This window comes from Thunnus maccoyii, chromosome 8 (assembly GCF_910596095.1).
Source record: "Thunnus maccoyii chromosome 8, fThuMac1.1, whole genome shotgun sequence".
In the NCBI taxonomy this organism is placed as follows: domain Eukaryota; kingdom Metazoa; phylum Chordata; class Actinopteri; order Scombriformes; family Scombridae; genus Thunnus; species Thunnus maccoyii.
The window spans coordinates 16,948,962-16,962,353 of NC_056540.1; the positions used below are offsets into that span (position 1 = coordinate 16,948,962).

The following is a 13,392-nucleotide window of genomic DNA, read 5'->3' on the forward strand; positions in this document are numbered from 1 at the left end:
TGAAAGCTGTTATGAGAGTCAGCATTTGCATCTTTTACTCAACGTGTTAACCTTGTGGAAGAACAACGTATGTAAGGTCAAAGGCCTTTCAAATGCAAGTCATCCGGTTTTCATAGTGTGTGTTTAGCATCTCTACACTTTTATTTTACCTTGCACAGGTATGATATGGAGAAGCCGAATGCTTTGCCATTGCGGGAGCCAGAATTCATAAAGTTGCCGACAAGGAGGATGATCTCCAGCAGCTTGGAGAAGGTCTGGCTATTCCTGAGCTCCTCACAGGCTGCTGTCACAGACACCACATCTGGCTTGATGTTGTTCAGCTGTTCCTCAAACTGCAGCTTGAACAGTATTGCCTCAAGCCGTGGCATCAGTCGCTTCACACTGGACATCTGGAGAGAGAAAAGAGGGTGGGGGGTTTTGAGACCTATTCCTAGTATGTTCGTTGCCACATAGATTGTGTGTGTGTGTACGTGATTATGTGTGTATGTGTGAGTGAGTGAAGGGGATTTCATCCATTACTCACATCTTCCACAGTTGAACAAAGCAGCCTGTGTTTAACAGTGTGAAGATTTCCTGTGTCTAATATACTGACGACGGTATGACTATCTCAGTATTTCAGCGTTTTCTATGCCTTGTTTGCTATTAAACTGATTTCCCTGCTATGTTAGTTGCTTGTCATTTTCAAGTCAGCTGCAAATTCAAACTATATCATTTTTACAAAAAAGAAATTATTTGTTTTCTGTGTGTTTTCATTTGTGTGTGTGTGTTCGTGTGTCCTCACCACTACTCCAAACTGCTCGGACTCAGCCAAGTCATCATATTCATCCTTCATCTCTCCCAGGACACTCAGCTGTTCTGGTGCTGGTAGTTGTTTGACCAGGTTCTACATGGCAATAAGAGCAATATATACATAACTAAAAAGGATGTGGTGACACTTGTTTGTGTGACTTACATGTGTCACAAACTTTCTTTTTCAGCAAGACATGGGTCTACACAAAATACAAATACAGAGATTCATTGACCCTTGAAAGAAAAATATTTTTTTAGTTTATCCCACTGTGAAGGACAATCAATGAGAAGGTTAAGCTAATGAGCAGCAACCTTGAAGCAGGTAGAGATTCAATGTCTTGCTGAAGGACACATCAATGAGGCCGATGCTTGCTGTCACAGGAGAATACTATAAGCTCACTAGTTACACTATTCATTATATTTCACTCTATGATTTGAACAGCTATATACAAACTAAACATATCTACTCTGAAAGGCACAACAAAGAAATATAAAAAGGAAACAAACTGTTCACATCATTGTCATTTAGTACACGAATAGATGCAAACACAGAACATTATACACCAATACTTGGGCTCTTTACCTGAACCATGGACTCTGTGAGGATCTTCTCATTAACCTCCAGGATGGCGTTCTTGATATCTTCATAAGGGATACGGAAAGATCCCAGGAAAATAGCTGTATAAGCAAAGACACAACTTTGGTCAAACATCAACTCATTCAAATCCAATCAGGACTTGGCTGAATATGCATAATTGTTGGCATTTCAATGAGGGAGTTCACTAGAGGAAAAAGCAATGAGACTGGTTTGGGTTTGAGACGTTCAAACAAATGGTCATCTGCCAGCGGACTTACAAAGGTTCTGTGAACACTTGGCGTCAAGAATCTTCAACTCCTTCACCTTCTTCTTCTGTGTCTGCTTCTTTTCGTCTCCACCCTCCTGCTCCTTTTTGGCTGATGAGGTGGATAGAGAAATGGAGAGGATGGTGGCCATATTTAGAGAAGGACAGAAAAAAAAGAGGACACTTTGTTAGAACTTTCATTTCCTGGTAACTTCTTTAATGTAATATGCCCACAGCAGGATATGGACAGAAATACTGCTGAATAAAAGGACAGCAGTGGGTTCATTAATAGAGAGAGAAGTAGATAAGAGGGATGGATAGAGGGCTTATGTGATGACTATAAAAACTGACAGACTTGGCACGGCCTTCCCTTTTTTCACTCTCTCCCAACTGTATGGTGTCAGGAAGGTGTTAGTATTATTGTATCCATGGCCTTGGGTGGGATGGAACTACCATGAAATGGCTGTAACACTGGGGAAAAGATGCCCCTCGAGTGTGTGAGCCTGGTAAATATGGTTGGACATTTGTTAGCTGTAAGGCATTTAAGTTTTGCAGTTAGCTTACACACATGTAGATACAATACATTCTATGACACACTCACACTTGACAGAAGCACTTCACATTAACATGTCCTGACAAGGTCAGGATTGTGACTGTAAGGATGTGTCAGTATGTGGGGGGGGAATGTGCCCTGGATGAGAATTAGGACTGAAAGATGAACAAGCACATGGGTTTGACCACATAACAGCCCACTGTACCAAAGCACATTAGATTTAAGGTCAGCACAGAACTGGATGTCACAGTTGTTCACATGTTTCACTCAATATTATCTGACTGCTCATACTCAATTTCCTTTTCATCTGGACATGCAGCACAAATAATGCATGTCTGTTAGTGCTGATATAAGTCGATCAACGGCTAATTTGTCAAAGGCAAAACTGATAATTGAATGTTTGGTCATATTTTGTAAACATTTGCTATTTACAGCTCCTCTTCTCACATCATCATAAATTAAAGTAAATCAACTATAAGTCAGACAAAATGAGCAATTTTGAAGCACTGTTTTGGGCTGAGGTAATTTGAGGTCATTTTCATGGACAAAATAGTTAATCATGAATATTAATTGATAATTAAAATTATTGTTAGTGGCAGTCTTAGTGGTAATATCAATAACAATGCAACAGGTATTAGAACAAATCTTGGATGTCTCAATTTCAAAACCACTATTACTGTCACCCAGTATGGGCATCAGACACTTCTCATCCCTTAGTATTTTCTTCATAACTTAAAGTTTGATGAATTCTGGAGCGTGTCTACTGCTTGCTATTTTTACAGTCTTCTTTTTTCTTAGATTTTGCCTAACTCACTCTGTTAGACTGTTTTGTTTGTCCCTCTGTGGCCTTGTCCTTGTCTTATCTTTGTTAAGACCAGAGAGTTACAGGAAACAAGAATCACTGTCTGGATAACAGCCAGCAAGTGTCCTCGTACAGCATGTAAAGTATGAGTGTCACACAGACAAACAATACAAATCGAAGTCAACCTCAGTGTGCCGAGCAGCCCACCTGTTTCCACTGCCTGGTGATGATCTCATATAATGACATCAGAGGCTAAAATTGAGCAGCATTCAGCATTCAACAGGCAGACTATGTGTGTATGTATATACACCGAAAAATAATCACTAGATATAGTTGGGACAGACATATTTACACTCTTAAACTTACCTAATATCTGCTATCTATTTTAGATAAATAAAATATGAGGACAACTATATACTTAAATATCTATATACCTAAACCCAGCCCTCTATATCATATATGAGACCTTAGTTTTTCACTTCTTGGCATTCATTTTACTATCATCCTTCACAATTTGTCCACATCAAACTACAGTTTGTTGATCAGTGGCAAATCTCATTCTTATTCTGAAAAGTCTCATTCAAACAGCAACACTGTCAGTACTCTCCGCAGAGAACACACACACACAAACACACACACACAAACACACACACACACACACACACACACACACACACACACACACACACACACACACACACACACACACACACACACACACACACACACAGAGAGATAGCCACTACAGTGTTACAAATTATCCATCTGTCCATCCCTCCATATGTTCAGTCAAACAGTGCTTTGTCAGGATGAGAGAGGCCAATCATTCGTACAGTCTGTTAACTAGTCCAGGCCTCTTAATGAGCTCCTCATCTCTGCATTTAGCCATTCAGTTAGAACACACATACACACAAAACAGCCAGTCAGTCAGTGGACTGAGGCCTCAATAAGTCCCATTGTTTCACCCAATATCTGCCTCAGTTCCCCCCCTTATGAAAGTCCACTCATTGATTCAACTATCACTTATGTCAAGTTTGTCTCAAACTTTGTGGCCATATGATATGTTAGAGTGGTATAATTTTACAGTTTCCATATTATCTGTGTATTATCAGCTGTGTATCACTACCATGAATCAATAATACCATTGTGTGTCCAACACTGCAGCTAGTCCCTGCTGAGAGCAGGAAACCAAAGCAGGAAGTCAATCATTACACACACACAGCGGGAAAATCCATGAGGACAGCTAAGAGGAAAAAACATAAATATCCTCACACAAATACATAAACACAGCAAGTCACAGCTGAAAGGTTACAAAGAAACCCAGAGGAAATGACTAGCACCCACCAGTAAACATCTTATGACAAAGAAAAAAACAGGGAGACTGACGATGACCTAAAATAATGCACTTCCTCAAGACTAGAAAATGGGAGAAATAATACATCTAAAAATAACAGTGAGAGAAATTAAGGTCTTTATTAGGTCTAATAATAATTATAATAATGTCAGCAACCCTGTCCACACACACAAATACACACGTGCAGACTTGTTGCAGACTTGTACAAAGACTTAGGCTACAAATACACAGGCTTCAGCACAGATGAACGTCTAATCTGGATAGCAAATAATCTCAAGCAGTTACAATCCAGTTAGTCTGGGACAAGGCCTCAGCATCGTGTCAGTAGGTCAGTGTGTGTGTGTGTGTGTGTGTGAGAATCTCAGAGAGATGGAGAGCTGGTTGGGGAGCATGTGTGTTTGTGTGTGTGAGTACATCCGTGCTATAATGGCTATAGAGCCAGCTGCGCTCTAACCAATGAAATCAGGCTTAGCTATGTTGTCATCATGGCTGATTCATAAAATGGGGTCTGGTTTGCAGATTGTAAAATGGCTGCTTTGTGGTTTTCAGCCATAAGCACATTTCATTTATGAGCCGATGGCACCTCTAGTGATGGCTATGGAGCACTGCACCATGTTGCACTTAGTCATTGTGGGGGAGGAGAGGAGATGACAGAGTCAGAACACACATGTGTGACTAGACACGCACACACAAACACACAAGCAAGCACGTATGAACACACTTGTGGAGTGCTGACATCTTAAAATCCACATGTTTTATCGCCCCAGCTGCCTTTTTCTTATACCATCACACAAAGAAGGCCCCTTTTCTGAAAACAAATCACTACCACCCCTACTAACACACACACACACACACACACACACACACACACACACACACACACACACACTCCTCTTTTCCTGAAACACCTCCCCCTCGTCTTTAGCCTCCCCAACAGCTGCTTGGCACTGAGAGATGATGAAAAAAAGGGGGGTATGTCTGTGTCTGTGTGTGTGTGTGCGTGCACAAACGCATGTGTGTGTGTCATGAAAGAAAAACTAAATTCTTCCATTTCTGACTCCTGTTTTTAATTAAGTGGAAAGGAAAAAGCAGAGAGATAGAGGGGGGAGAGGAGGCAAAGAAGGGGGTACACAGAGTCATGAGGAGCCAAGTCATGCAGAGGTCTCTGTCAATATGTAACTAAGTGTGTGTGTATGTGTGTGTGTGTCTATCTGCACAAAGAGGAGTCTGTTTATCAGTCAGCAGACCTGAGTGTGTCCTTCACCCCCCTCTTTTATTCCCTTCCTCTCTCATTCCCTCATTCCTTAAAAGGAGAAAATGTGTGGTGGAGAAGGTGATGGGTAGCCAGGCTTGGAGAGAAAAAAAAAGGAAAAAAGAGAAGTAGACACATGGAAAGAAAGAAAAAGAACAAAATGGAAGAACAGAGAGAGAGAGAAAGAGAAACACAAACAAAGAAAAGAAAAAAAAGAAAAATGTACGGTACACTTTCATCCCTGATCACTCTGAACTATAGCCCAGACTCAAAGAAGAGTTTCAGCCCTCTCTCAGAAAACATAGCCTCTTCTCTTTTCTAGTCTTTTCATGCAGTCTATTCATCCCCTCATCACCACTCCCTGCTTGTGGAGTGCTGCAGTTTATTTTTAACCCACTAAAAGCTTTCAGATGATGTGCTCCATTGTATATCTGCGGCGCCACTATGTTTTTCACAGGCCCTCTGGTGGCAAGATAGGAGAAAAGAATAACATTAACTTTATATAACTTCAAACTAACTTTTTTTCCAGACAGCATTCCAGGGCTGGAGATTGTCTTAAGTGGAAAGGAGGAGAGGGTTTAAAGTTTCAACATCAATATCTGTGTGGTGAGCAGCTCCTTGGAAAAAAGTTGCTGAAGTTGCTCAAGAGAAAGAACCACACAGAGACACAAACAAATCTTTTGCCAACTTTTAACTTAACAGAGACTAAATATATTTCAGGGAAGTGGAACATCTCATGTTTTTGATTTTACTAAGTTTACTTTAGGAATTCTTATATATTAGTACTTAAAGGAAAATGAAACAAAGAAGTGAGGGAAAGGGAGGGGGGCATAAAGTTCTTTGTCTAAAGTTAACAGAAGGCCAAAACTATGGCAGACAGAGCAACAGCTGTAGCTTTCGTCCCTTTAAACTTTAAATGTCCAACATTCTGTCACTTTCAATATAAAAGAGTGTGTGTGTGTGTGTGTGTTAAGATGTAAGCGTGTTTGACAGAAGAATAATAAGGGAGTTTCCACGGTAACCTCGGATCTGAAAGAGCCCCTTCATCCTGTTTTTCACTGTGAAAGGAAACGAGGAGAAAAGATTCCTGACTGTGTGTATGTGTGTGTGTATGTGTGTGTATGTGTGATTGTGTGAAAAGGACCAGATGGCAGGGTGGGGCAGAGAGGAGGGGGGAAGGGGGCAGGATGTGGGAGGACCAGGGTGCAGGGGGAGGGCTTGTGGGAGGGGCTAGGACCGAGCTCACTTGCGCTCCCCTGGTGCATTGACAGTGTAACTGCAGCTTTGATTTTCTCCACTGACCAAAGTTAGATATTATCACACTACAATTGCTTTAGAAATGTAAAAAACTATCCAATATGTATACCTATCACACCTAGAAAATCATATTTAAACTATTTAGTGTGGCTCTACCATCTGATCATCAGACTTGCTTCTCACTAACACTTAAGAACACCAAACTTCTGAAATGTTGTTTTCCATGAGAAGTTTTTAATCATTTATTTTCATTCTTATGTCTGTTAGTAAGAACATCAAAAACATGATTTTCTAATTGAATGTTCTTACAAAATGTGAATTTACATGTTTAATGTCTGGTATACATATTTTATCTATTCAATTAAAATGAACAACAAATAACTCTCTTTGTTTTTTACTTTAAACAAAATGACATCTTCTGCACCTTTTTAAAAGGTCCAATCAGTAATTTTTAACATATAAATTACTGCTATATTTGATTTGTAAAGTTAAGTCCATGTATTAAATGGTCTGACAATTTATTTCAAAAGGAAAGCAGGTTGTAAACTGGTATTTTGATTTTGGATTATCCTATCCTTCTGTTTACTTTTGGATGAGAGCCCCACACAAATACATCACAAAAAACACAAGTCATTGAGTTTGTTTTTACTCTTATTAAAGTACTAAATGTACATGGATTTTATCTAAATGTGGACTACAGGAGGCAGAAAGTGTGGCTCCTTCAGTGAGGTTACTGTTTATGTGTGGAGTCACAGTGCCCTCCATTGGTGAAACTAGTGTACTGCTACTAGATGTATGTATGACTGGCAAAACCCCTACACCTGGATACAGTTTATTACCTTCACACTCCGTCTCACTCACCGCTGTGTGAGAGAGAGGGAGATAAAAAGTAAAAAAAAAAAATTCAAAGAAAGTGCATACTGCTTGTGTATTTACATGTGACAGTGGGGGAGAGTGTTTGGTGGTGGAGAAACAGGGGACACAGGTTTGGAAAGTGTGTGTGTGTGCAGTGTGTGTGTCAGTGTTGTTCTCTCAGGGCCACTCTGACCTCTCTCTCTGCTCTTCTGGCCATGAAGGTCTTCAGCGATGACGCACACACGGCACGTAACAGCATCACTGATGAGATACACATACACAAACACACACGCACACACACGCACACACACGGAGTATGCTGGCTGCATTGCTGATAAGGTGCATTACAGTCGACACACCGACACAGCACTACCTTGAACTCGGATTCGCACTTGCTGAAACCACACAAACAGCCCATAAATCCCCACAGCAAATAACAGAGGACACAGACAGACCCCCCCCCCTCACACACACACACACACACACACACACACACACACACACACACACACACACACACACACACACACACACACACACACACACACACACACACACACACAGAGGTGAGCTGCTATGGTGTGCTTATTAAATCAGTCCTATATCAGCCAGTCTCCTTGGGACAGCAGAAAAGATTTACTACAGCAATTACACTAGCTAATTACAAGGAGGAGAGATAGAGGGAGTGAAGGAGAGCTAAAGAGTGTAAAGGAGAAAAGGAAATCAAATCAAAAGGAGCAAGAGCAAATAAAGGTGTGAAAACTGAGATGATGAGAGAGCATATAAAGAGGAGAGAGATAGAGAGAAGTTAGTTTAAAGGACAAAGACGATGAGCATGTGACCTTGAGCCATTCACAACACCTGAGCCCTGAATGGAGTACGTGGAGACAACACAAAACCTGAAAGATTCATTGTTCAACCTCACGGACATGCTGTATATGTGTATGTGTTTATGTGTATGTGTGTGTCTTTGCGTGTATGTGTGTGTGTGTGTCTGACTGACTAACTGAGTGACTCATTGAGGGAGTGAGCATGTAAGTAGTTTTACTGTGGTACTCTGGTAGTAGTCTGTGTGGTGCTTTGGTGTTTGTTATTCACAGAGTGGATGTCCTTGACGCTGAGCTGGCCTTCACAGCACACAGTGCTCCCTCTACGGGGAGGAGAGTGAATTACAACATCTGGCCATGCTCACCGTAATGCTGGGTAACAATCAACCCTGATCCTTGTTCCTAGTGCTGTGGAGGGCATGTGGTGACATTTGTGGACACTGTATATGTGTATGAGACTGACTGATGACATTAGTGTTCTTACAGACAGCTATCTGTGAAGGTCAGACAACCTCTCATATTTGAATATAGCCTATAAGAGTAGCCATTTAGAACAGCTAATAACTTGATACTTCATCATTCTCGTTGCACCCCCACCTTGCCTTCTTTCAACAGGTGGGATCACAACGAAACAGATGTTCTGGAGTTAGTATGGATTCCAGGTGTTGCTCATGGACACTTCATCCTGTCAGGTGCTTCGTCTCATGCTTCGAATTCGTTTTCAGTCAAGTGAACTGTCCATCATGACCGATTCTATGACATATGCACAACCATGCAGAAAGTCTCATTTACATGAGCACAGAGGTAGAAATGAAAACTTATAAATTGGGTTTCTATCTCAATTAAAAAGTTAGATGAACTGTAACACACATGCACCCCATGAGGCATATTTTGCCCTGGGCGAAAAGGATTAGGTGCTGCGCTCCTGTCAGCCCTCAAATATTCATTATTACCTCATGGAAAGATAGCAGGCAGAGAGCGAGTGGGAGCAAGAAGGAGCAAGTAAAAGGGAGAGTGGAAAAAAAGAGCATGAGTAAGTGATGGAGAGGCACTTTATGAATACAAGCAGTTCTGACTTATGCAAAGCAAAATAGATGAAAGGAGGACAGAGAAAAATGGAGGTCTACACGGTGTCATGCCATGGAGGACAGTTAAAAGCTCATCGCAAGGCTGGAGCACACACTCATCCTCTGTTAATCCCTCAGTTTCTGTCCTCTCGTCTCCAACCATCCATCCCTTCACTCGTCTTTATCTCTGCTTCAGTGATGAGGACAAAGGAAAGCACTCACTCATTTGCTCCCTCCTTCCCCAGTTCTCTCCCCCCTCCTTTCTCCTTTTCTTGGTCTCTTCAGGCAAGGCTTGCAGGCCTGATTAGCAATTGTGACTTGACCGCATGGTGGAAAGATTGGCACACATGCACAAACACACACATGTATACACATACACGCATATGTGGCAAAGAGGAGGACAAGGGCCAGCTTTGCTAGGTCTAATTACCCCTTGAGCAAGGCCCTGAGATACCGAGGGGGCTTAGAGAGGAGGAGGGAATTTTGCCGTTTCTAATGTCAGCCATCGCTCGCAGGACACACACATACAGACTCTTGAGAAAGTGTATCTGTCTGGAGGCAAAAAGACTGGGCTGTTTTCTGTTGCTTGTCACTATGGGATTTTCTTCTCAGAAAACATGTTAACATGACCAAGTGAGGAGAGGAGAGGAGAGGAGAGAAGAGAAGAGGAGAGGAGAGGAGGAAAAAAGGGGACATATATACATACATATCCCTTATATGTACAGAGCAATGCTCGAGGAGAGATAAAGGGGATGAGCAACTAGACAAGTAGAACATTTGTGACGGGAGGCAGTATTGTGGGAGAGAGACTGGAGCGAAAAGGATGAGAGGCGAGGATGCCCCCCCCCTCCATATACAGAACTGGAGTTTAGTGTATTCTATTTAGTACTTTGAATCATAAAAGAACCACAAGTATTCAGATCCTGAAATCCATATTGCACCGTGAACACTTCTTTGCATTTGTGTATGCGAACCTTTCTCTTTGTTGCAAATGCTTTGGGAAAACTACTGCAGGTGTTTGAGCTACATCAATAACACTGGATCATAGTCAAACTAAGTAGCTGGAGGGGGATGACAACCATGATCTGGCAACCTCCACCTCTGCGTGGGAACCTGGTGGAAAAGTCTCTCTCATCAAAGATCCACTGGGGTGCTTCAGGGTTTCCAGTTTAGGAAATCAGGTTCACCCCATCCCCAAAAGAGGAAAAAAAAGCCCCAAACCCCCAAATAAACTAAACAAGAGAAATAGATATTTAAACAGAGAGACAGACGTGCAAATCCTCTTCTAGAACATCTGTCTGCTGGCCTCTCTCAGGAATTGACTGTGGTTTAGGCTAGACAAAAAGACACAGATGCATGCACATGAAGGCACAAACAAAAACACACATTCACACAAGTACACACCTAATCCCACCATGTGCTTAGTGAGCCATCAGGGGATGTGTTGCCAATCAGACAGCTATGTGAGGCTAGGCGAATGAAAACAATCAAGGAACAACACAATATGGCTCAGAGACTGGCACGTGTTTGTGTGAGTGACTGTGCGTGTGTGTGTGTGTGTGTGCGTGACTGAGTTCACAGATTCATACACACATAATGCCAACTAGCGACCAGCCTCTGTCCTCACCCAACGCATTCCTAGAGGCACCACGTGGGTGGAGATTTTCTGGGTCTTCTGTAACTAAAAATGATTGATAGTGAGAGTGGCCCAGTCACGAAAATAATAAATGTTTTAGGATTCTTTGCTTATACCTTCATCTCTGCTCATATCTTTGGATGAAAGAGTCTGCAAAATGAATGTAATGTGCAGATTGTCAACGTTCAACCTGTAGGCAAACATGGAAGTGATCTTTCTTTTATTATTTAAACAAATGTCAAGAATCTCTAAAATAGCAGTAGTGAGTGCGATGTTGTGCTACAGATATAAACACAGGTTGTAATATAACAGAATTTGCCTTAAAGGTTTGACAGTAAGTCAATAGAGTTCTCCCCAAATATTGTAACACAAGACTGTGTTTTTTTCTTTATTCTACCTGTTGTTTGTGCTGTGGACTTGTGACCTAGCATGTGTGTGTATGTCTAGCGAGCTATCGCTCCTCTCTCTATCTTGTCTCTTCTCACGGCTCAGTGAGTGTGTCAGTCTGCATTGGCCCTCTTTCAGAAGCTACTGAGAGATGGCAGCACCATTAAAATTTAACCCACTATCTCACCACTCACCACACACTGACAAGAGAGGGAGAGAGAATGGCAGAGATAGCCGAGCAGGCATACAAGGATATACAGGCATGTATCTAACCACAGATATGCACACACAACCGCGCACACACATGCTCATTCCAGAGGAGTCAGTCAGATGTGATAGCGAGAGATGGGGAGCGACGGAGCGAAAGATCCTATACAGATGGAAAGTAAAGAATAAGATGGAACAGATTACTGCTTGAAAACCACACACATGCACACGCATGCATGATGTATAGACGACTACGGAAATGAGTGACATCGATTCAGCAGGGGAAATGAAGAATGTGTATGGGCCTCATGTCCTATCAGTCTACACTTTCTATTGCTTTCTCCCTCATCAGCTCTGGCTTCTCACTCCTTCATAAGCAATCCTTCTTTGCTTTTCCCTCCCGTTCCTTTTTAAATCTATCACTATTTCTGTTCGATACTTTTTGACACATAGCTTTTTCATTTTTTTGTCCATTCTTTCTTTCTCCTATCATTCGACCTCTCTCTCTCTCTCTCTTTCTGTTCCTGTCCTTTCTGCCCCGGTGGAGTGTGGGAAAGCAGGCAGTGCTAGGAGGCCTATGGTCTCTTAATTAAGAAGCAAGGCGGAACGAGGCCACAGTTAACAAGGACACACACACACGTTTGCATTGCTTCACTTGTAAGGACCTGCATTGTCTACAGGTCCCTGCGCTAAACTTGATCATCAGCACCACAGGACAGACCAGACTCCATACCCTCAAACAATAATCAAAACCCAATTCAAACATTAACTATAAAATCAAATTTTAAATTTGCCTCTTGAACAAACTAACAAATAGCCAAAATGTCCTCACTCTGCCTTCAATCAGAAGGTCTACGACTCAAATTCTATAGACACACACACACACACACAGACACACTTTCTTCTTCTTACACACATCACAACACCTAATCAGAGGCTAAGGACCCGGGTTGAAATCTGCAGGGCTAGGACTCAATCAGCTAGTGCAATCAGACGCAGGACACGCACGCACACTCACACACCAAGCTACAATTACATACAGGGACGACACACACATAATAAGCCGCTGAGCTGACGGGCAAGAGGAAGGCCATGATATTATTCAGTCTACCTCATCACCACTGTAACCACACATACACACACACAGAGGAGGGTGGGATGGAAGCAGCTATTTTGAGAGCGCGTGCGTCCGTTCTCTGCGAAGGTGACTTTGGGCTGGCTGGAGTGGTAATTGGGTACACATACAAATGCCTTTTTCTTCCTCTTCCCCACGTTTGCTTCAAACTCTCTTTTCCCCCCTCTTTTCCTTCCACCATGCTCCCTCTCTTCCCCTCGGCGCAGCCCCCCCGAACGTGATTACATTTCCGACATGAGTGAGGGGTGAAGAGAGAGAGCAGTGGAATGAAGAAAAAGTGAGAGAGACAGATGATTGACTTGAAAAACAAAGACAGGGTAGAAAACAGTTCTTGCACTGGATGGAAATATAAGAAAACACGTAGACACCTACGTACATTAGCATTTGCCCCCTGCACACAAAAACACACCTATATATAAATATATATCA

The 13,392-nt window shown here is 42.1% G+C and overlaps 1 protein-coding gene across 2 annotated transcripts in view; it reads right to left on the reverse strand.

The window, feature by feature from the left end:
* The window catches only part of LOC121901413 (protein diaphanous homolog 1-like), a 103,437-nt gene that overhangs the window by 17,886 nt on the left and 72,159 nt on the right, over positions 1–13,392 (reverse strand). For both annotated transcript variants that reach the window (XM_042418187.1, XM_042418186.1), the window contains 4 exons: positions 1,645–1,743; positions 1,373–1,467; positions 782–883; positions 150–389 (listed from right to left, as the gene is read on the reverse strand). In XM_042418187.1, the coding sequence (XP_042274121.1) occupies positions 150–389; positions 782–883; positions 1,373–1,467; positions 1,645–1,743 (536 nt within the window). The remainder of the gene's footprint in view (positions 1–149; positions 390–781; positions 884–1,372; positions 1,468–1,644; positions 1,744–13,392) is intronic.